The 26,629-nt window shown below is 40.1% G+C and overlaps 1 protein-coding gene across 4 annotated transcripts in view; it reads left to right on the top strand.

Annotated features, from left to right (window-relative positions):
• Positions 1-26,629, top strand: part of ITGB6 (integrin subunit beta 6) — a 126,232-nt gene that overhangs the window by 81,696 nt on the left and 17,907 nt on the right. For all 4 annotated transcript variants that reach the window (XM_032355713.1, XM_032355711.1, XM_032355714.1 and 1 more), the window contains 5 exons: positions 10,241-10,330; positions 17,282-17,416; positions 17,632-18,049; positions 22,764-22,986; positions 25,456-25,553. In XM_032355713.1, coding sequence (XP_032211604.1) covers positions 10,241-10,330; positions 17,282-17,416; positions 17,632-18,049; positions 22,764-22,986; positions 25,456-25,553 — 964 coding nt within the window. The remainder of the gene's footprint in view (positions 1-10,240; positions 10,331-17,281; positions 17,417-17,631; positions 18,050-22,763; positions 22,987-25,455; positions 25,554-26,629) is intronic.

The raw sequence follows: 26,629 nt of genomic DNA, 5'->3' as shown, positions 1-26,629 counted from the left end.
ATCACAGGTACCTGACCAACTAAGGACCCCTTATGAATCACTGGTGAACAGGGTTTTTAAATTTTATTTATTTATTTATTTATTGAGAGATTGAGAGATTGAGAGCACGAGCGAGGGGAGGGGCAGAGGGGGAGGGAGAAAGGGTCTGAAGCAGACTCCTCACCAAGCACGGAGCCCAACGCAGCGCTCAATCCCATGACTCCAAGATCGTGACCCGAGTAAAACCAAGGCTTAATTGACAGAGCTACCCAGGCGCCCGTGGGTACATAGGTTTAAAAACATAGCAAATTTATTTTCCAGATTGTCACAACCCTTCCTGGAAGCATCCATTTGGCAATAAGAAGGGTATGGCAGACTAGTCTATAATGGATATTCTTAAACTTTGGTGCTCATTAAAATCACCTAGGAAGCTTTCTAAAAAATCCCGTACCAGGCCAAACCCTGATCTGATTAATTCAGTATCTCTAAGGCTAAGACCCAGGCATCATTGCTGCTTTTTTTCTTTTGCTTTGTTTTGGTTTTGGTTTTGGTTTTAAGTTCCTTAGGTGTCTCGAATCACTCAGGGAGCTTATTAAAACACCAACTCTGATTCAGGTATAGGATGGGGTCTGAGGTTTTGCATTTCAACTTTTTAAAAAAAGTTGAGGTATAATGGACATATTTCATTAGTTTTAGTTGTACAACAAATGATTCAGTATTTGTATACACTCAAAATGATCACCATGATAAATTTAATTAATATCCATCGCCGTACATACTTCCAAAAATGTTCTTTTATTTTTTTTTAAAGATTTTTATTTATTTATTTGACAGATCACAAGTAGGCAGAGAGGCAGGCAGAGAGAGAGAGAGGAGGAAGCAGGCTCCCCACTGAGCAGAGAGCCCGATGCGGGGCTCGATCCCAGGACCCTGGGATCATGACCTGAGCCGAAGGCAGAGACTTTTACCCATTGAGCCACCCAGGTGCCCCTAAAAATGTTTTCTTGTGATGAGAACTTTCAAGATTTACTGTCTTAGCACCTTTCAAATATGTAATACAGTATTGTTAACCATAGTTGTCATGCTATACATTATATACCCATGATTTTTTTATTTTAAAACTGGAAGTTTTACTTTTTGATTCCCCTTACCCATTTCATCCCCCCACCATCCCCTCTTTCCCCTGGAAACTATCAGTGTGTTCTCTGTATCTGTGAACTTGGCATTTTTGTTTGTTGTTTTATTTTGATTTAATTGAATCATATGGTATTTGTCTTTCTCTGTCAAACTTATTTTACTTAGCATAATGCCTTCAAGGTCTAGCCATATTGCTTTCTTTTTATGGCCAAGTAATATTCCACTGTGTGTGTGTGTGTGTGTGTGTGTGTGTGTGTGTGTACCACTCTTCTCTATCCATTCATCTATGGGTGGGCACTTAGGTTGTTTCCATATCTTGGTTATTATAAATAATCCTGTAGTAAACATGAAGGCGCTTATACCTTTTTTGAGTTAGTGTTTCATTTTCTTTGAATAAACACCCAGAAGTGGAATTGCTGGATTATATGGTAGAAATAAACCCACACATATATATTCAATTAATCTACCACAAAGGAGGTAAAAATATATAATGTCCCTTCAAGTTCTCTTCAAGAAAGGATGTTGGGAAAACTGGACGGCCACAGGCAAAATGATGAAACCAGGCTACTGTCTTCCACTACACACAAAAATTAACTCAAAATGGAATCAAGACTTAAATGTAAGACCTAAAGCTATAAAACTCCTAGAAGAAAACATAGGTAGTAAGCTCCTTGATGTTGGTCTTGGCAGTGATTTTTTGGATCCAACTCTAAAAGCAAAGGCAACAAACAAAAACAAAACTAAACAAGTGGAACTACAACAAACTAAAAAGCTTCTGCACCAAAAAGGAGATGATCAACAAAATGAAAAGGCAACATACTGAGAGAAAATATTTGCAAATCATATATCCAGTAAGGGGTTAATGTCTAAAATATATAAAGAATTCACACAAGTCAATAGCAAAACAAAAAACAAAACCCCAAAACCCTAAACAATCCAATTTTTAAAAAAATGTTTTATTTATTTGACAGACAGAGATCACAAGTAGGCAGAGGCAGGCAGAGAGAGAAGGGGAAGCAGGCTTCCCACTGAGCAGAGAGCCCGATGTGGGGCTTCATCCCAGAACCCCTGGATCACAATCTGAGCCAAAGGCAGAGGCTTTAACCCACGGAGCCACCCAGGCACCCCAACAATCCAATTAAAAAAAAAATGGGCAATAGACCTGAATAGACACTTCTCCAAAGAAGACGTGCAGATGGCCAACCGGCACATGGAAAGATCCTTAACATCACTCATCATCAGAAAAATGCAAATCATAACCACAGTGAGATACCCGCTCACACCTGTTAGAACGGCTGTCATTGAAAAGACAAGAAGTAACAAGTGTTGGTGAGGATGTGGAGGAAAGGGAACCCTCTTGCACCGTTGGTGGAAATGTAAATTGATTCAGCCACTATGGAAAGCCATATGGAGGGTCCTCAACAAGTTAAAAATGAGTTTTTGCGTTTCTCACAATTTTCCAGATGCTGCTGCTACTCCTGGCCAACCCACCACACTTGTAGTAACAAGGGCTGATACCCCTTTAGAAGTCCCTGTATATAATCCTGATTTCTCTTTGTTGGTCCCCTTCATTGTGCTCCTCCTAGTCATCTTTCAAAGTTTTATCACCTGCCGTTTGGTCTGCAAAGCACATAAGCTGCTACGGAACCCAACATTGCTTCCTATTTTAAAACAGCTCTGAAGCTTTGGGACTTGCATTTGCCAGCAAAGGTCTGCAATCCCTCTCGAAGAGCAGGGTGATCTTATTAAGGGACGATCTGAAGTCTCCTCAGCAACAAATAGGGTAGCCTCTTTGTTCTCTAAGTCTCCATTCTCCAGTGCTTCTGTGTGCATTTGTTTGTCTCAGCACAGTCATGCACGGTGGGTCCATTCGTCTTCCCTTATCACTCTGTCACTGCTGCCGAGCACTCTCGTTCAGCTGCGTGCTACAGCTCCTTGGCTGACAAGATAATTACATTCCAGGGCAGACTGGGAGAAAGACAGGTAGTGCTCAAAAGTTCCGAAGCCGACTACCTAGTCATTGCTGGTGCAGACTTCAAGATCAAGCACCTGATCTAATTAGTACACTCCCTTTGCTGCCTGCCTGACTGTGGAATGCTGACGATTGAAAGCCTGAAGGCAAAGCAGATAGCATGCAACCCAGAGAGACAGACATTCATGCTACCTTGTGCCAGAAACAATTACATATTCTTTTTGGAATCTTGGGTGTCCTAGTAACACAGTCAAGCCTGGGGGTAAACTTTTGCATAATACTGGGAGCCCTGCATTTACCGATAATGAACAAGAGAAACGAGCAGAATAAAATCCCACAAGAATGAAAGACCTCACGGGAAGAAAACCTTCTGATTGCCTTCAGAAGGACTTATTTCAGCAAACCCAGCCCGCCATTAGCTCTGGAAGAAGCATACTGCTCAACAAAGCAAAGCATCACCAGCAAAGAGCTGTTTTCCTTTGACCAGATAAATAGCACAATACGGTCCCCCGGGGACCAAAAAAAAATTTGCTTCTATGCTTTTGCTACTTGCTACATTTCTTTCAAGATGTAGCCTTTCCATTTGAAAGTGATTATAGCCACAACCTTTTTCTTCCTTTCTTTTTGCTTCAGGTAAGAAAATGTTCTATATTCTCCAACCCACTATATATCAATACAAAGCATTATTATCGTAACTTTCTAATAAGCCTCACCCTTGATGGCAGTTGGCATTTGCGCCAGTTCCTGCCATGGCCCGGCAAGGGCCTGCGGGAGCAGAATGAGCACTGGCTTTGGAGTCAAGATCTGTTTCTAATTCTTATTAGCTCTGTGATCCTGCAAGGTACTCCCTTCTCCAACCAAAACTAAGGGTTTAAGGGTTAAACAAGTCAAAAGAATCCTAGCAGACTGCAGGGGGTTGACTTGTATCCCCACAAAAGATATGTTAAAGTACTAACCCCTAGTACCTCAGAGTATGGTGTTATTTGGAAACAGGGCAATGCAGATGTCATTAGTTAAGATGTGATTGTACTTGAGCAGGGTAGATCCTTAATCCAACATGAGTGGTGTGCTTATAAGGAGAGAAGAGGCCCAGAGTTGGAGACCTAGAAAAGAGAACCCTATGTGAGGATGGAGGTGAAAACTCAAGGGAATGCATCTCCAAGCCCAGGACCATCAAGGACTGTCAGCAACACCAGAAGCTAGGAAGAGGCGAGCACAGATTTCAAAGGAAGCGTACCCTGTTGACACCTTGATCTCGGACTTCTGGCCTCCAGAACCGTGAGATAACAAATTTTTGTTGAGTTAAGCCACCCACTTAGATATAGCAGCCCTGTGGACCTAATACATTCAGTTAATTTAGACTTATTTGTTAACATCTCTCAGGCTCACTGATGACATCACCAGACCAGAACCATCATTGCCAGGCACTTTCTGTCAGTGGCCTGGCTAAGGGATCTGGTTCTAGAGCAGAGCAGAGAATACCAGAGCAGATGAATCCAGCTCTTTCTAAGCTGGATGTCCACAGGCAAGCGAACTAAATTCTCTGGGCTTCAATATCTTGGCAGTAAAATAGAGATAATAATGGTACCTGAATGAAAGTGCTTGTGGGAAGAATGAAAGAGATGGAACTACCAGGTACCACAAATCTTAGCTCTAGTTCTTCTTTCCCAGATGATGGTGGGCTACAGGTGAGCTCCGGGCACCTTTAGGATAATCCACATTATGGGCTCATTGTATCAGAACAAAGAACTATATGAAACTAAGGACCTAAAGAGCAAGGTTGTCCTGTCCTATGAATTTCTGTTACTTCCCCAAGGCTGTCCCAGAGTGCCCACAATAACAGATGCTCCAGAATCCCTGGGTTTCCTGAGGACATAGGTGTCCAAAGACAGGAAGTGCATGGGGAGGCCAGGAGGCTGGTGAGGACCTCTCCATCCCATTGTGAGGCCCTCTGAATTGGTGAATAGAGATCATGAGGACCTGGTCCTGAAACCAGCTCCTGAAGATGGAGATTCAGAAAGAAGTAGGCTGTGCTGTGAGGGCTGAGGGGTTTGCCAGTGTTTAGTTCCCCTGGGTCCAACCCCCAAGTAGAAGAAATCCAGGGAAGAACTGATTATTCCTTATTAGCCAAACACCTGAAAGATCTAAGACCCTTTCAGAATTACCTGTACTTTCTCTAAGGTAGGTGACATCTTGATTACCAAAATCACCCTCTTGACAACAAGAATGAATGCCTCTCTATGCACTTGTTTGTCTCGGAGCAATCGTACCTCATTGGTTCAGCTCTGTAGTGGTCATCCCATGGAGTGGGACTGTAGAGCCATTGGCCATATTCTTATTCAACAATGGCAGCTCCTGCCAGTTCTCCAAAGTAGTTGTCCCAGTGTAGACGCCCCCTGAAAAGTACTTGAGAGCCTCGTCAGTTCTTTTACAGTTTAGACGTTCTAGTGGGTGCACACTGGCATCTCATTCTATTTCTCTAATGATTAATGATGTTGAACATTTCTGCCATACTCCTTTGCCACTTGCATGTCCATCTTTTCCAGATGTCTTTTCCTTGTCGATACGCAGGAGTTGTTTAGATATTCTGGTGCCAAATCAGATGTATGTATTATACATATTTTCTCCCACTCAAAGTCCCCTCTTCACTCTCTTAAAGGCATCTTTTCAGAACAGAAATCCCTATTTTAAGTCCTGTTTATCACTCCTTTCCTTTATATAGGTAGTACTTTTGTGTCCTACTTAAGCCATTTTTGTTATCCTTAAGGCAATGAAATTATCTTCCCTGATCTGTAGTAATAAGTCAGAACAGTAAACACTGTTCTGTCTTTTAAGGGTGGTAATCACTGGGAAGCAGCACAGGGAGGATTCCAGAGGGCTGATTATGCTCTATTTCTTGATCTTGGTGTGATTACTTGCTTGTTTACTTTTTAAATATTCATTGAATACTATTTGTTTACTTTTAAATATTCATTTTTGTATAGTTATTACTTGTAGGCTGTGCATGTGTGTTATACTGCCATTAAAGTTTCTGAGAGAGAAAATGGACAAATAGTAGCTACTAATTGAAGATATACAAGGTAATGACTATACATATACATAGTGAGATATTACTGAAAATATTTGTGGACGTACTATATAACATCACAGGTTCTCAATCTCTACAAGCCAAACTTTGACTAAATATATTTTAGCAAACAAACAACATTTAGTAATATAGTTTAAGACCAGAAATACTGATGTTGATTAATTATATAATATGGAAAATAAATGGTGCTGAGCATAAAGTTCCTCCATATTAATGAACTTTTGCAGAAAGAGTTAAGCAAGCATAAAGCGTAAAGACAAGCAGCAGATTGGTTCTGCACATTCTTTACTAGAATGGCTGCTAGCAGATATATGGGAAGTCAACCTCTCTGCCCTCTCATGAGGGACATGTGTAGCATGCTCTGTATAAAATGGTGGCTACTGAGTCTCAGGTGATGAAGAGTCTTCGAGACCACAGCAGAAATGGCACAACGGTAGGACAGAAGGAGTTCAGGAGGGTAACCATCTAAGACAGAAACCCACTCAAGATGTCCAGCAAGGATATAGTTCCCCCAGTGCATAAACCTGGAGATGAGTGAGCCCAACAGGAAGTGCAGTCAAAGCAAGAATGCAGGTCACATAAGAATGTCTCTTCTAGCACCAAAAGCAGCCAAGTATCTGCCAAGGTCCTTAGTTTGAGTTTCTTTGAAGAAAAAGCCAACCAGTAGTCTGCCTGTGGGTAGCTGGAGTGGCAGGTATGCAACTGCCCTCAACAAAGCAGGAGTACACACCTGAGAGTTTGTTCTAGCAGCCAGACACCAAGAGGCCCTTACTTTGGAGACATTCCTGAGAGAAGCCCAGAGCGCAGATGTGAATTCAGGCCCTTTCCTCTCTATCCTTTGTTACCTGTCCACTAAATGACCCCCTGTCTTCTTCTTCTTTTTTTTTTAATTAAAAAAAAGTTTTTAAAAGATTTTATTTATTTATTTAACAGAAAGAGATCACAAGTTGGGGGTGGGGGAAGCAGGCTCCCTGCTGAGCAGAGAGCCTGATGCAGGCTCAATCCCAGTACCCTGGGATCATGACCCAAGCCAAAGGCAGGCACTTAACGACTGAGCCTTCCAGGCACAGAACCCCCACCCCCTGTCCTCTTCTTATCCTTCTTCCTAGACAAGGAGGAAATTTCTAAGGAGCAAATGCAAACTGTTGGACAAATAGGAAATCTTTTTTTGAGATGGGAGCATAGTGAGCAAATAAATAGGGTTTGATGAGGGAAGTTTAGAAAACTAAGGCAATCGGTAAAAGCCAACTTTGCAAACACGAATAAGAAAAGTAACCTTGGGAACTCTGGGTGGCATGGTAGCAGGAGAGGGAGAAAAATCCATAATTAGGATAATCCATGGGCAGATAAGATGGAATTCAAGCCCAAGAGCTGGCATTTTTAATCACTCATAAAACATCATGTTTTTAGAGTTCACCATTTCTAATACCAAGAGTTATCTTTTACAGTCACGGTGCTGTAATTTATCACATCCAGGCATGCAAAATTATCCTTTTTCTAACACTAAACATGTTTAATCAGGACAATTTATAATAGCACTTTAGGGCTTTAATGAAAGAAAGGCATTTGACACATGATATTTACAGTAATCATAATACTACAAGACTTAAAGTATAATTTTTTATAGCGTTAGATCAGGAAGCCAAATTGTCCATGTTTTCAGTTAATTATTTGCAAAGCTTTTGGGAGGAATCAGCATCCAGAAATTAATTAATAGTTTTCCTCTACACAATTGTCAGAGTTATCACAGGGTACTGCTACTAGCTGCCAACTCCTTTATACCCTTGCTCTAGTAGCAATCAGCAAAGGCGATTAATGCTAAACTACTTGTCCTAATAGCCAAATGGCAAATGTCATACCACATGCAGGTTCATAATTATGCTCTAGGAAGTAGATGGATTTGGCTGTGTTAACTACAAATTAACCCCAAATTTAGAGGCTACTTGAACTAGTGCTTGTGGAAAGTACCCCTTATACCTTGGCCTTGGAGAAACCAGGGCATTTTTCAAGGCTAGCAGTTTCATGCAAAGCTAAGAGCCATGACATTCTTTTTCAGGAAGATCCAAACCTTTCTTCATCAACCTTTAAAGTTTCCTTTTGCCTTCACTTTTGGGACCAGTCAAATTTACACACATTCCAGCTCCCCTTGAGTGAGATTCAAGTTCCTATTTAAGTATTCACTGTTAACCACAGGTCTCATGCTTCACGGCCCTTTTGACATGTGTTTATTTGAAAAGGCAAGTCAATGAACCGGTGCCTTCGTCATATTTGACAAGTTCTCCCTGACTCAGGGAAACAGAGTGGGGCCCACCTCCTATGGGCGGTGATGTGGGGCACCGGGTTATGAGAGGAATGCTACCTGGATTACTGTCCGTGACCCCTTCAAAAATGAAACGCAGTGTCAGGGCAGAGTGACAACTGATGCTTGTAAGAGTTCAGATTTCCATCAGCTTCAAACTTAAACACAATCATAAACACTGAAATAAGTGGAATATTACAAAATCCACCAATTAAAAGCACCACCCATTTTTTCCACGTAAGAGTGGTAAAGACCTTGGAGTTACCCCAGGTACCCACCTCTAGCAAGTGCCTGAGCCCTCCTAGAACATGCTGGTGTTCTAACATCACCCTGGCTTCATTTGTTCCTCTCCTTGCCTCCCCTTGACCTGACCTGTTTCCCTAATATCATGATTATAGCTACTAATTACTATTAATTCTAACTTAGTCTTCTAGTACATCTTCTAAGCTACTTAAATTTTCTTGGGAATAAGACAAGATACCATTATGTTTGAATTAGATGAGGTGCCCTAAATCCTTCACTCAAAACTTATTTCTCTTTCTATGTGACATTTTAATAAATTCAGTCATCCGTCTTCACAACACACAGCAACTCAGGACACCACAGTTGACAAAAAAAAAAAAAAAAGAGTGATTATCTCTTCTTGACATAGCACAACATATCAAGCCTACTTAATATGTGTTGAATGCAACAGTAAATGAATGAATATGGAAACTGGTAGGTCAGTGATATCTTACAGCTTAACAAGGAGAAGATAGAAACTATTTAAAAACAAAGAAAAGAAGCAAAAGCATAGCAGTTGGGGACCACTCGGTATGAATGTGATCTACCCGTGGACTGTAGAAGTATTTGATGATTATAGAGCTATGGTTAATATTGATAAGTATGACTGTTGCTTCAAGAAAACAGTCCAAGTATGCTTGGGAATCTTTATTTAAGAAAACAGAGATGTGTACCATATCCTTTAAAAACTTTTCATTTGAAAATAAGTTTTAAAACATAAAACTTAAGGGAGACGTAATTTTCAGCGGTCTGGAAAATTCCCTTCTTTGCAATGCATCATTCCCTGGTCTTGCTTGATCCCTGGAGTGTTGCTGAACTAACATGAGTTCTCTGCAGGTGGGAGCATGCAGATGGTTTAGAGATAGGTTCTGACTGACTCCATTGTGCTGAGTGGACATCAGTTCCAGTCAACCCCAGCCCCACGGTGACATCCCCCAAAGACTGCTCATTACCACTAGAAAAGAGGGCTAACTGCAAGCCTCCAAATAACTCACTCCTTTTCACCATCAAGCGATTGACAATTAAAGACCCCTGGGTTGAAAGACTCGCAGAGCAACCTGATGGCAGAGAGGGGCCACTGTGGAACTTGGGTTTCCATAACATTACCAAAAAAGAGAAGATAGCTCCTGGTAGCGCGCTCAGAATTTTTTGGACAAAAGATGTTCTGCAAATGGAAGACAGTATATACGTGCTATTATTATTTGAGACTTGACTCCAGTTGTGATATAAATCACAGTTCTAGACTAAGGCAACCACTCGCACTTGATGTCCCCAATGGCAACTCTGGCCAGTCCGTTTCCCACTTGTGCACAGGAAGGAGCAGCAGGCAGGACCACAGTTTTAGGAGAAACACTGGTTTATTACCAGGATCCTGTTTCCCCCAGCCAGTTAAATAGAGGTGATCGCAACCATCAGGCTGAAACCCACACTTAACATTTCTTGATTATAGGGAGAAGATTGACTTATTCTTTTTTATTTACAGAATTATGCAAAACTCATTCCTGGAGCCACAGTTGGGCTACTTCAAAAGGACTCCGGAAACATTCTCCAGCTGATCATCTCGGCTTATGAAGTATGATATTTTATAGTTGGCTCTTTTTTTTTTTTTTTTTTTTTTTTTTTTTGCATTTCTGTGGTATTCAAAAACTAAGATGTGTTTTAGGCAGTTAAATGTTCTCGGATTTGTTAGGGGAGGGAGTACTTATCCAAAGAAAATCTCTCTGCATTTATGCAGCCAAAATACCAATTTCGTTCTCCTTATTTGCAGATAGTCTTTCTGAAAGGTGAGGCAGAAAGTAGAAAAATCATAACTTTGATCATAAAGTTGAGGTTAGTTTTGTAATAATAACCAATAGTAAAATTTTAATTTTATTGAAAGGCTCCATGAGCTCTATGATTAAGCTCCCCTCTTCTCTGCTTGGAAAAAAAAATTCAGTTTAAAACAGCAGTGAGTAACAGAACTATGTGGAGAACTAACTCCACAGGCTTCATAAGACTACCTCATGACTCAAAGAGAAAAAAGGCACCAAAGACTTTGTTGATTCTCTACTTTTGAGAACCAAGGAATTTTTCATTTTTGTGGATATATACATAGAGAGAGAGACATATATACATATGTTTATACACAGAGACATAATTTTTTTTGCCTTGACTTGATAAATTAGTACCAGAGGACAGCATTCCTCCCTTAAAATAAAATACATAACTATAGGGTTGCTATGTTCTCTTGCCTTGTCCCTATTTCATAGCTTAATTAATCAATGGTAGATGGCCAGTTACCAATTCTTTTTTAAATTTTGTTTCCTAAGTACCATTTCCCTTTTTTGCTTTAACTTACAAAGAAAAAATACATACACGGGCCCATAGGCACCCGCACAAAGGTGAAAAGGAAGCTCTAAATTAGAACAGGAATGAAAAAAGTAAATTTTTATAAAGCAGTAAAGCTCCAATAGTTATTCTAAACAGCAGTTACATAATAACAAATAAATAAAATTTTAATTTTGGATGTTTTGAAATTATAAATAAATGACCTACATGCACTATATGCCAATACTTAACATATACTGACCCAGGTGTCCTTAACTAAACATTTCAGAAACATCTGGGAAGCTTTTAAAAATAGGTGTAGACAGATTCCATTCACAGAGTCTTAGGAGAAATTTAAGGAAAAGAAGAGCTACACATTTTGAAAAAATACTCCCCATTGATTTTGACAACACGCCACCAATTTTGAAACTCACCTTACAGGGGAAAAACAAGGTATTTCTTCTCAAACACATTTCCTCAGAGAACAAAATAATAGATGTGTCCATTAAAACACTAGGATGAGGTGGGGTTTTTTGAACTTACAGCCTCAGAAACTTCAGTTTTCTTAGCTCACATCAAAAATTAACTACCATGTTAGCTCATACTTGAAATTCTTCCAGACAGGAAAGCTTGTCAACAAAATACTAGAAAAACCATTCTCCCTCCTATGCAGTAATTAAAGTTTTAAGTGTAGAATCAGATAAAATCACACGGCAATCCTCCACTGCATTAGAAGACACTCCATTTTCTTTAACCGAGAACACTCAGAAGCACTGGCCACTAACATCTTCAAAGGATTTCAGCAAATTAGAAAACCATGAACGCCAAAAACATTTCTTCCTCTTGTTTGACAAGCTCCTTCCATGTCCCTGCTGACTCTGTCTGGGTTTCTGTCTCACTTTGTGGTCCCAAATCATCCACATAACTTACGGGTGATAGAATCAATGCATCAAACATTTAAAGTGCTTCTCATGTCCTTATTTTACTATCCAAAAATATAAAGAAGTGTCTATTATTCTTCTACTATATAATCTTGCTCTGGAGTTACTTTATAACATCATGATTCACTGAATGAAGTATGTGATAGCTCTTGGCACTAGTTTGAAATGTTTTTCTGTTCAGTTATTTTTAAATGTATTCTAAAAGGACATTAAAATTACGGGGACCCCGGGGCACCTGGGTGGCTCAGGCAGTTAAGTGACCAACTCTTGAGTCTCCGCTCAAGTCATGATCTGGCTCCAAGCTGGGATTCTTTCTCTCCTTCTGTCCCTCCCCCTCTACAGAATTTTTAAAAAATAAAAAATAAAATAAAATATGGGGATCCATCGACTTGATTTCTTTTAAGTCTATAAAAAGATAGAAAGGGGGCGCCTGGGTGGCTCAGTGGGTTAAGCCGCTGCCTTCGGCTCAGGTCATGATCTCAGGGTCCTGGGATTGAGTTCCGCATCGGGCTCTCTGCTCAGCAGGGAGCCTGTTTCCTCCTCTCTCTCTGTCTGCCTCTCTGCCTACTTGTGATCTCTCTCTGTCAAATAAATAAATAAAATCTTTAAAAAAAAAAAAGATAGAAAGGAAAGAGAATAGATTGAGAGAAAATACTTCTGACTAACTTCTGATGGGGCAGAGGTAGACAATGTTTGTTTATAATTAGTGGCTATGAATTTCAGCTCAGTGTTTTACAATGACATATTGACATTAAAACCCTTAAATACCAGATGTGTATTCATTTGACCATCATTCCCTAATTTTCTTCCTTTCTTAACCATGTAATAAAAGATACTAAAATATCAGTGCTCCCCCTGGCAAGCTCTCCTAGTAGCATTTAAGCTCCAGAAGGGAAGTGACTAGGTTTGTTTTGTTTTGTCTGGCTTATAGTAGATGCTCGGTAAATGAGTAAATGATTGGATGAAATATACATATAAACATTTATGTCCTTTCTTTGAGAAATTCACATGAAAATATTCCTGGCCAAATCTGCAATATGATATTCCAATTATATCAGTGTTAAGATTTCCCTTATTTTGGTCAGATTACATCACCCACTCTTCCTAATTTCAAATTCACAGACATGCAGGTCTTATCCCTCGCTTCTTTTGCTCCTGACTCTTAGAGCCACCGCCTCTAACTTTACTCCTGCTTTACCTCCTGATGATTTCAGTTTCAGTATACACATATTCCTTCTTGTACCTTGGCTTCTGTTTCTTGAACTCTTCTTCTAAAATGACCTTGTCCCCCTCTTTTGTCATACCTTAAACTTTGTTGTTGCTAATAGGCTCCTCTATAATCTCAGCTTCGTGCAATCCAATCCCTGCCCACCACTTCCTACTTTTTCATCTCACTCTCCTAGTAGTGACTAGGAACTAGTAGAAATACTAGTTCCCCTAGTATTTCTTCCAACCCATCAGGATCTTCAATGAGTTGACCCTACTCTCTCTCTCTCTTTTTATTCAAATGACCCTACCTTCTCTTTTCAGTTCCTCACCCCCTTGATGTCTTATTGTGCCTGGGCCCCCCAGCTTAAATTCAACCATTACAATCATTCTGTAGAAACACCCTCACCTCCCATGCCCTTTACAGCTCCACTGGGGTTGCTTGGCCAGTCCTGGTCCTGGTTAATCCTAACTATCTATTTATCCTGCACAGCTGAACAGGAAGGGAAAAACCTACAATCGTGCTTTAAATTCATGATCATGGACCTCAGGAAGACCCTCGATGCTGCCCAGCAATCAAGCTATATATATTTCTCTAGGAGACATCCAAGTGCAGATGTCTGGGAAATCAGTTGATATCTTAGTTGGCAATTTAGGAGGATAACCTGGATGCTCCTACACATACTTCACCAGTAGTTTTCTCCTTCTCAATTCATGGTAATCCCATGCTTCATGTTGGTAGGGCCAAAAAGCTTGTACTGATCTTTGACTCTCCTCTTTTTCTTATCATGCATATTTAATCCATCAGAAAATCATGCTGGTTCTGCCTTCAAAATTGCTTATAATTTGATCCTGACACTGCCTCTACTGCCTTCATCCTGATGGGAGCCACCATTTTTACTCACTTGAATGACTGCAAAAGCCTCCTAAATGCTATTTCTCATTTACACCTTTGGTTTCCTAGATTCTGTTTCAAAAAACAAGCAACAACAACAACAAAACACACACAAATCACACGCACACACTAGCCTTTTCCTTTAAAAATATTAAGTAAGGTCATAACACTCTTTTATACATAACCCTAATTGTTTTCTCATTTTATGCAGAATAATTGTCACATTCTTTACAACCACCTACAAGGTCCCTACCAGATCTGTTCTCCTCCACCCATTACCTCTGTGACTTCACCTTCTATTACTCCATCAGAGAACTGATCCAGTAAAACAACTCTAGACTCCTGGCTATTCTGTTTCCAGAGCAAGTCAGACATACTCTGGCCTTAGGGCCTTTGCACTGACTGTACCCTTTTCCTAAACCACTCTTTCAACAGATATCTACATGCTGATTCCTCACTTCCTCAAAATGTAACCTTCCTACTGGATTCTTACTGAATCCTACTCTAATTAATTTTTTAAAAATCGCAGACTACACCCCTACACACACTCTCTTAATCCTCATTTTCCCACCCTAATGTTTTACATAGCATTTATCACCTCTTGGCATGCTACATAATTTTCTTATGTATTATATTGTTTCCTCTCTGACTTTTCACACTGGCATATAAACTACAAAAGATCAGCTATCTTTGTGGGTTTTGCTTCCCAAGCACCTGGGCCAGTGTTTGGCACATCATCGAAGTCAATGAATATTTTCTGGATAAATAAACTTATAATGTAACTAGTTGAAACAGATTTAAAGAGTAAATTTTAGGGCACCTGGGTGGCTCCGTTGGTTGAGCAACTACCTTCGGCTCAGGTCACGACCCCAGACTTCCAGGATCAAGTCCCGCATTGGGCTCCCAGCTCCTTGGGGAGTCTGTTTCTCCCTCTGACCTTCTCCTCTCTCATGCTCTCTCTCACTCATTCTCTCTCAAATAAATAAATAAAATCTTAAAAAAAAAAAAGTAAATTTTAATGCTAAATTTGCAGAATTTGAAATCTTAAGACATGAAAGAAATCATCTTTATGACTGAGAAATGACACTTCAATCGCTGATCAAGACCATATTTTTAAAAATCAGCCTTATGTCCACCTACAGAAGGAGTGATGATATGGGGCAAATGTAAAAGCAGAGAAGAAGAATGACTTAGAATTTAGTCAGCAACTTAGAATTTGGAGGAAAATAGGGTCATCTTACTAAGCTGTTGGCAAAATTATAGTTAAGGAAAATCTGAAGCTGAATATGCTTTTAAAATTCAAGGAGGATAGGGACTCAAATCTTAGATGTACTGAAGTATTACTCAACTCATAGTGTTTTACAATTTATTTTTATTGTTTTATTGCTTTCATTTCTCATAATTTTTTCCTCCAAATACAGACTTTTATTTTATAAAAGAAAGAGGAACAGACAAAGTCTACGTAATAACACTAGATTTTCCCATAACAAATAAATCTTTCTTCCGTTTTCCCTGACAATCTTCCCCCATGAAAACATTGCCCTTATCTCTCCCCTGTCATAACCTAGATATTTCATATCTAGTCCTTCTCTCTTCAATCTATGTCATCACATTTACTAACCACCCCAGGTGCCTGATCCCTGTGCCTTAGGCTAGGGTGAATACAACATCCCATCTTTCTTGACTCCAGTCTACTTAACTCCTCACCTGGAAGTCTGACAGACCGAAAGTCTGTCCTGCACACACCTCCCTGACAACTTCCCTGTAGCTGTATTTTCAACGGATTGGACCCCTACTTTAAAGCTATAGGGAATGATTCCCACAGGTCTAAAGTCATCTCTGCAAACTTCAAGACTCTTTGTTGTATGGTGTCTCCCAGCACAGCAGGAGTCTGGGCTGGATCTAAGCCCCAATTTTCCCCATTATATATTTTCGGGGACTGAGCTTTCTCTCTCCTGGTCCCTTCCCCCAAGACACCATTGTCATCCTGTCCACAGATCCCCATCCAACATAGCCATTAAGGACTTCTAATACTTTAGCCTTCACTGACCACTCTTTTCTGAACTGTCCCAAACTTGCATCTGTATGACACAATTTTTTAAACCTAATGGTACATTCATTGACCTGTAAGTTGACTGCTCTACTTGGTGCCATCTTATTTGTTTTTTTTCTCATCAAAATGATAATCATCTTGAGGGCAGAAATCCTGTCTTAAACTCATTCTCCAGACCCAACTCTACATTAAATGTACAATGGGTACATAATAAATTCCAATATTGATTTTGAGGAACAGTTTCTCCCACATTTAACATCTCTAAAATTGGGATATGTTTTATGATTAATGGTGTCTTACAAATGCGGGGTAGAAGTCACAATGTAGTATTCATTGTCTGCAAATATATGAAATTGGCCCTAACTCTCTATGTTGTTGTCACCTCAATTTGTTAAGTACACTATTGGTGCTATAGGTGTTGAGCATAATTGCCATTTTAAAATATTTTCAAAAAGATTGTACTATGATTTGATATTGAAATGAAAAGTTGTTGTATATGCAGCAATGTACCAAAACAGAGCAGCGGGTATAAATTCGATATCAGTGAAGCAAATATTCATTGTCAAAGGAATGACTTTAATTCGGCATTCTTCGCAAAGCAGAACCAGCTGCTTTATGGGACCTAAGAAATGATGATACTTACAAGTAAAGGAAGCTGTTGTTATATTGTGTTACTGAGATACAAGCAAAAAAAAAAAAAAAATGCCTTTAGATGCTAAGCAATGTTACTCAGGGCTGGAGAATTTGCCAAATCCCCTGGAATGGGTAAAATAATTTTCAAAGCCATGATAGACTAATAGGATTGATTCATATGTTGCACAGAATGATCATGAGATATTTTGTCATAATGTCATTGTCATAAAATAATTGTGTATTTTATAATTGATGGCTTCTTAGACTCAATAAAACATGGTGTGTATATGTGCACTATGTGTGCGTGTGTGTGTGTGTGTGTGTGTGTGTGTGTGTGTCTTGCTGGCTATCTTGCTTGATTGATGGTATGGTGAATTTCTTTTAGCCCCGATTTCATTTTATTCATTTGCAGTTTAATGAACAGGATTCACAGATTCCTCTGGTTGTATTTTCTTGTTGTAATTTTAACTCTTTATGTCCTAACTAAAGGAACTGAGGTCTGAGGTGGAACTGGAAGTATTAGGAGACACAGAAGGACTCAACCTATCTTTCACAGCCAGCTGTAACAATGGGGCCCTCTTCCCACACCAAAAGAAATGCTCTCACATGAAGGTGGGAAACACAGTAAGTATAGGGTCAATAGATTGTCTGAAAAAATATTCAGGTAAGTCAGAAGTTCCCTTGTTGCTCCGAAGATAGATTTTTCCTTTCAAGAATTTTAAAAGCGATTTCAAAAATGTCCTAATAAATGATTTTGACAAAGCTGATCCCCATGCAACTTTGTTTCTTCCTATGTATTTTGGTGGATGGAAGAAGATAATTGGTATTTTCTTTTCCAGGCTACATTTAACGTGACTGTGAGTATACCAAACTGTGAGAGAAGAAACAGGCACATTATCATAAAGCCTGTTGGGCTGGGGGACGCCCTAGAAATACTTGTCAGTCCGGAATGCAAATGTGACTGTCAGAAAGAAGTGGAGGTGAACAGCTCCAAATGCCACAATGGAAACGGTTCCTTCCAGTGTGGGGTGTGCGCCTGCAACCCTGGCCACATGGGTCCTCACTGTGAGTGTGGGGAGGACACACTGAGCACGGAGTCCTGCAAAGAGGCCCCGGATCACCCCTCCTGCAGTGGAAGAGGCGACTGCTTCTGTGGGCAGTGCATCTGCCACCTGTCTCCCTATGGAAACATTTATGGGCCCTTCTGCCAGTGTGACAACTTCTCCTGCGTGAGGCACAAAGGATTGCTCTGTGGAGGTAGGCATTGTCTAAATCCACCTCACATGGTAAGTGGGCAAGTGTCAAAAAGGGGCTTTACATCCCTTGCACTTTCCACAGTGGTCTGGGCAGAGCAGGTGCTCAATACATATTTGCTGATCAAGGGAGTGGGTTAATCTCTAGACCAAAGGTAAGTGATCTTCACTTGCATTTTCTCTGGCTCTCACAATCTCTTGGGGCAAGATCTCTGCCAATTCAACTTACATCTCTATTGTTATTTCCCTCAGAATTTAGAAAGCAAAAAATGGAAACACCTACTCTTTGGTTATTACCCAGACTCCACAAAATTACCTGTAATCTGGACTCCATTATCTTCCACACTTTTCTCGATCAGGCTTCTGGGTATTTTACCCAACTCTTAAATGCTTAAATGCCTATTACTTTGGAAAAATAAAAAGCTAGGCTGCTTAAGGAACATATTGCCAAGGACAAGGGACACGAAAACACTAAATGAACTTTCAGGGCCTTCATTCATTCCACAAATATTTATTAAATACCTATTATATGACAGATACTAGATTAGGCACTGGGTATAATAAAGATGAAAAAGGATATGTGAAGGCTATGGAAAGTGTAAAAAGGAAGCACTGCTTGGAATTTTTTTAAGCTCGAGAACATGTTTACATAGAAAAATACATGTTTTAAAATCCTTTGCATATGGAGAATCACTGTAGTTTAAGAATATGTTGCATATACTATGACTGTCATAAAAATCATTCTGATGTATATCCATATATTTAAGTATAAGTATAATCTATCTGCATAAGAATTGCAAATGCGTTCATGTGCTTTAAAATGATATAAATTTGCGTTACAACAGGAATATTAACTCACTGCTGAATTTAAGCTCCCAATGTCTCCCTTTTTCACAGTGTGTGAGCAGGCAGCTTTTCAAAACAGAAAGCCATTATCTTTAAAGAAAACTAAGAAAGTTATGTTTTCAGACCACAGAGTCAGGAACATATAAAAGAGACTGATTTTCAGGAAAAAAAGGCCTGAGAAGAGAAGCCTCAAAGAATTCCGAGCTCTTTGAACACGCTGTGATGCCCTTAGAAGCGCACCTCCATTTCATTTCTTTGCAGCGGCTCTCGCTACCAACAAGTTCCTCTGAGGTAGCCTTCTTTCTTCTCCCCAGAGAGTGAAAAATTTAGGGTCTGTCTGGATCAAGACACATTTCTCTCCCCTTTCATCGGAGGTCTATTTCCTTATTTAATGGGTGTGTGTCCAAAACCACATCAGTTCTCTTCTCATAAGATGTAGACAGGACAGAGCCCAAAGCCAGAGGCTGTCTCCACATCTTGAAATGAATATGCTTGGCAGAGTCCCAGATTGCTTCTTTAATAAAAAAATCTTTTAATAAAATATGTGCCCAAAACATTCGAAAACACCTTTCAGAAAAAATTCTACCTGTAATCTAATACAATAGGATAGTAGTCCAACCCCCACCTATATTTCACCCTTTAAATCTTAGGTCCAAGAAGTCTAGAGCAGTGTAATCGCTGAACTGTGCTAAGCAACATAGTTCTTCCGGTTTGTGGATGGTCTTTGACTTTACTTGGTGCCATGTGTGCAAATGGAAATGCATTCAGAAAGGGCTGACTTGGTCTATGTATTATAGTTTGGGAGGTCTGATAATAGGGCCTCTCTTTATATCAGAAACATTGATCGCTAGAGAAGTTCTATTTAGAAAACAATTATTTCCTCAGTTGGACGCAGAAAACTTCCCTAATGCCAATTTCCTTCATATTGAAAGTACTTTACTAATCTCAATTATTACTGTTTTTCAAAAGCTATTTTGTTTGTAGTAACATCACAAAGGATGTCACTGTATTATTAGTAACTTTCTTTTTGAAAATGCATAGTGGGGGCACCTGGGTGGCTCATTTAGTAAAACTTCAGACTCTTGATCTCAGTTCAAGTCTTGATCTCAGGGTCATGAGTTCAAGCCTTGAGTTGGGCTCCACAATGGACATAGAGCCTACTCAAAAAAAAAAAAAAAAAAAAAAAAGATAAAAAATGGTTTAATAAAAGGAAGTACTATTATTCAAATTCAACAAATAGTTATGGAATACCTACTATGTGCCTGGCATCCTGCTTAGTGCAAGGATAAAATCTGGCCTTGTGGACAGACACTCTATTGTTTGTAACAAAGGCCAGAATACGCTCCCGCTCTCCTTCTCATGCAGATCTCACTTCTGCAACAACTAATTTGCTCTGCAGTGCACCACTTCTCGGAAGACCTATTACCACAATGTTCTTCTTCATGTAGCTTCTTTCATCCATCTGTAAATACTTACAGATATAGGGCTCCATTGATTTATTCCTTGCCCAGATTCCATTGGTCTTCTATATTTTGATTTTTAAGAGATGAGAAACAGGCAGATGGCATTACAGAAAATACTTCCTGCCATTATACACTTACAGTTATCAGTCAGTGGTATTCCAGAGAGACCCATCCCTCTGAAAAGAGCCTGACAATTTTTGTCTTGATCTTTGGTTATCATCTTGTTTCTACATGCAGCCATTGTAGAGGTTTTGCTCTTGTTTTTGTGGTTGTGGTTATACAAACAGGTACTTCATAACTGGTTCCTTGTGGATATCAATTAGCAGTGATATGGTGGATGGTTCTGGAAAGCCCACAGAAAGAAGGGTTTCTAAATTCTAACAGGAGCTCTTGGAAGAGTTTTCTAAATTTCTGCCTTCAATATAGAAATTTATCCCTATCACGAGAAAAAGGTTCCCCTTCATGCTGAGGGAGAGACAAATAACAATTGTATTTTAGAGGATAACTTAGATGGGCTCTGTCTGCAGCAAGCTTCCATGCACCGCCTCCTTCAAGCTGCCTCTGCCCTAGGTTTCTGCAGCTTTGCTCTCCCTGCTCTCCTACCTCTCAGTCTCCCTGGTAAGATCCTTCTCTCCGATCACATTTTTTTTAAAGATTTACTTATTTGAGAGAGAGGGTGCACAAGCAAAGGGAGAGGGAGAAGAAAACTGCCCACTGGAAGCAGGGCTTGATGCAGGGCCCGAGCCAGCAGTCACCCCGACGCCCCTCTCTGATCACATTTTAAATGCTGATGCTCTTCAGGGCTTTTCCTCTCTGCTTTCTCTGCATGATCGGATCCACAACAGCTTTACCTGCCATCTATCTCTGATGGATCCCAAACCCAAACCTTTCGGTCTTTCTTTTCATACACACACACACACACACACACACACACACACACACACACACACACACATATATACATCTCTGCCTACTAGGACGTCTCATAGGCCCCTCAGAACTCAGTAGAGCCAAAACTGAACTCGACATCTTCCCTACCCAACGCTGCTCTTCTTCCTCCGCTTCAGAACAACCCATTTGTTCAACAGTTAAGCTCCGTGCCAGGCACTGGGGATAAACCAGTAAGCGTGAATTGGAGGCTTCCTTTCCAGGTCGGTCAAAAGCTGCCCCAGCCACTGAGCACCTCTTTCCTCTCCATTCCCACTGGCACCACTTAGGACCTCAGATCTTCTTGCCTCATTTGCTGCAACAAAACCCCCTCACCAGTTTTCCTGTCTCAGTTTGACCCTCTCTACAGGTGCCAGGATATTTCTAGGCACACAGCTATTTGTTGAGGTCTCTACTTAAAATTCCATAACTTTCAGGATAACAGGTCTTTCTTTAGCCCATAAAGCTTTTCATGATGTGATTTCTGGCTTTCTGTTGACCCTTCCAACCCCCACTCCCGCCATCCTGCTGTCGGGCCACAGCTCATATGCACCTTTGACTCTATCTATACGAATCCACTGTGGGTATTAAGCAGGTCACACGATTACAGACTTCTGACATTTACCTGTGCTTTTTTTCTTGGTTTAAAATGCATGTAACCCTCCTCTGTCTTCCATCTGTAGCATCCAAATTCAGCTCAAGCATCACCTCCTTTGGAAACATCCCCAAATCTCTGGTCTAATTTGGAAACTCTCCCACTGTGTGCATAACACTTAAGGCACTGGACTGTATTTATTACTGGTAGTATTTATTTGCCTGTCTCCTACTCTAGACTATAAGCTCAGTGACCTTATTTAATTTTGTATCTTCATGCCTAATGCAATCTTTGGCACATGATATATGCTCAATTAAAGTTTCTTAAATAAATGAATTTATTAAGCATTCACTATATGCCTGTAGGACATCTAATTGGTGAACGCAAAACTAGAAGATTTACACATTATCTCATCTGACCACAACTGCTGTAAGATTTTATTCCCTCTATTTGGTAGATGAGGCTTTTATGATCACTCGGCTTAAATGATGTAGAAGGAAGGCATTCCCCAGGTCTGTGCTGCATCTCTATCTTATGGCACCTTAATTAAAAACAAAAAAATTGTAAAAACAATTTAAACACACACACACACAAGTTGCTCTTATAGGCTTGTAGATTATTTCATTTCATCTGCCCATAAATTCTTTTTGATATAACATCAGGTAATCAGATTGGTCTTCAGTTAAGAGACCAGATCAATAAATATACACACTTAGCAACATTCGTTCCATAAAATATAACTCCTCCTAGCCCCCACACACTCACTTTTTTCTCATTTTTCTCCTTCAGTCTTTCTGAAGTGTTTAAAGGCAAAGGGAAAAGATATCCCTCCCCACCTCATCTGAAGTAGCCGTGGCCCTAAGCATCGCGGGGCATTTGTTTTGCAGATAACGGCGTGTGTGACTGCGGCGAATGTGTGTGCAGACCCGGCTGGGCGGGTGAGTACTGTAACTGCACCACCAGCACGGAGTCTTGCCTCTCGGAGGATGGGGTGCCCTGCAGTGGGCGAGGAGACTGCGTCTGTGGCAAATGTGTTTGCACGAACCCCGGAGCCTCTGGACCAACCTGTGAGCGTTGTCCCACCTGTGGCGATCCCTGTAACTCTAAACGGTAATGTCTCAACTTCCCTCCGTGTTGCTTTTGGTGGGTTTGTTCTGGGAGCATCCACCCAAACGCACAAAGCCACCAAGACCCTGTGATCCTCAGCCTGGAGCGTCCATGTCTCCCTTGCCTCTTTCTTTGTCCTCATTATCCAGGACCACAATGTCGCATTTCTGCTAGAGGCAATCCTGGGGAAGCTGAGCTGAGGTCCCACACTGATAACATCAGATGGCCTTTCACTTACAATACCTGCCACACAGAAGGAATGCTGCAGAGGGAGACTGATGGCACTCACACTCGGTGCCTTTTCAGGGGAAACAGACAAGCTTCTTCCTTATCTAGAAGTTTAGAGCCTGACCTTGATTCATTCCTCTCTATAGACTCATGGAAGCAAAAAGGCAGAAAGAGGATCATGGATTTCCATTTCTTCCCTCTTCTGTACTGCTCATGCTCTTTGGCACCTGTCTTTGGTTGTCATTCTACACAACTATTGTGTGTTGGGTTTTTTCTTTATACCATATGAACAGCAATGACAACAAAACCCTTTTGTTTTCCAGTAAAACACTATTTCTTTGGTTAGTAGCTAACTTCTCAGTGAAAGTGGGGGCAACATTTCTAGGTCAAGTGAAACAAATCTCCAAATAGGCCGTGTTTTGACATTGCAGTGTATAATGTATTATGCAGCAAACATGCTTAAGCAGTTCATAGTTTCATTAACTCTATACCCAACATGGTGACATTTGCATTTCCAGTGTACATAAAGTAAGAAAATCAATATTCACTCGGTGGTTCCTCACCACTCAGGTGTCAAAAGTCCTCTGTCATTGTGTCTGGACATACACCAAGAGAAGTGTGGGGACATGGTTAGACTTACTTGAATGGAATTAAATGTAAAATGTCCTTTTGGGGTGTTTCTTCCATTATTTATCTATTAATCTTCTCTGTAAATGGGATTCAATTTAAAATGTGGGTTATAAAATATGAAGTTAACAGTCAAGGTAGTTTAAGTTTGAGGAATCAGGTAATTGCCTTGGTACTTAGGTTAGCTTTGAGATGAGTCCATTCTTCCATTTATTCATTCATACATTCACTTATCAAATGGGTATTAAGTACCTACTATTCACCGGAAATTGTGTTAGGCCAAGGGCATATAGTGATGACTGAAACAGTTACAGTTCCTGCCATCACAGGTGCTAAGAATCTAGCGGGAAAGACAGACATTATTTAAAGCAATTATAACAATATCTGAGCTGACAGTTACAACAAGGGATATAAAGGGTGCTGTGGCACCATATGGCAGGGCTACCACACTAGCTTGGGCAGACATCATTGAGATGCATCAAAAGGTAGAAGGTTTTAAGGATTTCCACAGTGTCTAGCAGCCCCCTGCGAAGCCATTCTAAGTAAATATATAACCTAGATAAATGCAATATACTTGAAATGCAAAGGCAATTCCAGCCAAGACTTCTATCCCCACTCCCACATAGACTGCTGCTCCTCAACCCTTCCTACAAAGGAACGCAGAGGCTTCCAGGGCAAGAGAACTAACCAGTAAGGGTTAGGGAAGGCTTGCTTAGGGCAGGGCAATTTCGGCTGCGATTGGGGGAAGCTTGGGGTGAAGCATGGGGAGCAGGGAATGTTTCCAGTACTTAAAAGAATATGCATTTCCATGGCCTGGGGAAGAGAGGGGCAGGATGATACCTAAGAAAACTTTTGCTGTTTTGGGTTACTCCAAACAGAGTCTGGTTGTGAAGTGATTTTTCAGCATAAGATTAATTCAGAGTCTGAGTTTTACTTTGCTGTATAGACATCATTAGAGAAGCTTAATTCTTACAAGGCTGTTTTCAGAAATACACTTTTCTGTAATTTTCTGTAAGTAGCGATTGTTTATTTAAAAGCCTGCATTAATTGGATCCAAGTTGTAACCTCAGCTGTTGAAAATACCCCTATAAGGCTTGGACTCATTCAAAATAGTTACAGACAAGTGAATCTTTAAAATAGTCATTCATGACATGTATGAAATCTTACAGTTCTTGTTAAAATATAGACCACTTCTGTTAGGAAATTCAAACTTTGTTTAGTCACTGATCATATTTTAGGAGCATAAACCCTTCTCATGAGAACGTAAAATGAATCAAACAATTAAATCAAATACCAAAATAAGTGTATCTTATTGTTGGGGTTTTTTTGTTTGTTTGTTTGTTATTTAACCAATCAGAACCAATCATTATAAATAAATGAGGATAGTAGCTATTATCAAGCCTGGCTCACAAAACACTGATTACTAAAGGGAATCAGAATAAGGCAATTTCCTCTTGAACATCACCCAAATATCTTTCTCAAAGTAACAAAAGGCAGCGCTCTCTATGAGACACTCCTATAGCACGAATCACAGTAACAGCAGTAAAGCAATACCCCAGCTGCATATCTGTTTTCCACTAACATGAACTGATAAATGCTACTGAATAACGTTCACAGGAGCTGCATTGAATGCTACCTGTCTGCAGATGGCCAGGCCCGAGAAGAATGTGTTGACAAATGCAAACTAGCCGGTGCGACCATCAGTGAAGCAGAAGGTTAGACTTGTCTTAAATCGCTTTATTTTCCTTTACATTGTTCTTGAGAGACAGGAACTCTGTGAAGGGCTTTTCAGTAGCTTGACCTCATTTGAACCAGGGCACTGGTTCAACATTAGTTTTTAAGAGTAAATGCATCCCATAAGACTAAAAACGTGATGGTTTGGGATACAATTTAAAGTCCTAGCGATTCTATTTGACTTCAGCTCTGTTGGCAAGTTCACCTTTGTTTAACAAATGCAATTGTAGAGAACTCCAGAATATATATAATATATATATATATATATATATATATATACACACACACACATATACACTAAGACATATCTCAGGCACAGGGCATTTTATATATATATATATATATATATATATATATATATACATACATACACACACATACATACATATATATGTGTGTATAATTATAAGAGAAGAAAAATTTTAAAATAGCTAAATTTTAACCCCTAAACCTGAAATCACCCTTTATCATCCAATTGCCATATTTCTGGATAGGACAAGATGAAGTGTCAGATGGGTTTCCAGACAGCAGCCCTGAGATACTAGGCAGGTTCTGGTTCATGGACATTTTCCGTCCGCTCCTTTATATGTGCTTTTACTATTAACTTCCACTCTTAACTCCCTGTCACTCACCCCCCAAATACAAGAAGGGCTTGTGACCTTGATCTGCTAACCAAATTCTGCTCTTGCTTTCTCTCACTTGTCATTTTAAGATTTAATGACTTAAACTCAGATTCTTTTTAGTGGCAAAATGTCATCTCGAATATTTAAATCGGTTGTATTTTAGCTGGGAAAGCCACTTAAAAAATAATCTGTGAAGAAGATGACTAGCTCCTCCTCAAGGAACAGGCTGCGGGGGTTATTTTTCCACTATCCCAACCTCTGCATTCTCGTGTGGCTCAGGTAGAATGGCTGCTCTACACACATGAGACGTTACCAAGACATATCTCAGGCACAGGGCAAAATCAAGACAATTTATGACACTCCAAGATGTGTATCTTGAAGAAACAGACATGGAATAGAGAAATTAATCCACTTCCAAAGTGGAATAAGTTAGC

The sequence above is a fragment of the Mustela erminea genome, chromosome 8, assembly GCF_009829155.1.
Source record: "Mustela erminea isolate mMusErm1 chromosome 8, mMusErm1.Pri, whole genome shotgun sequence".
NCBI lineage: Eukaryota > Metazoa > Chordata > Mammalia > Carnivora > Mustelidae > Mustela > Mustela erminea.
The sequence above is the reverse complement of the archived record's forward strand: the minus strand, read 5'-3'. Positions and strand labels throughout refer to the sequence as shown.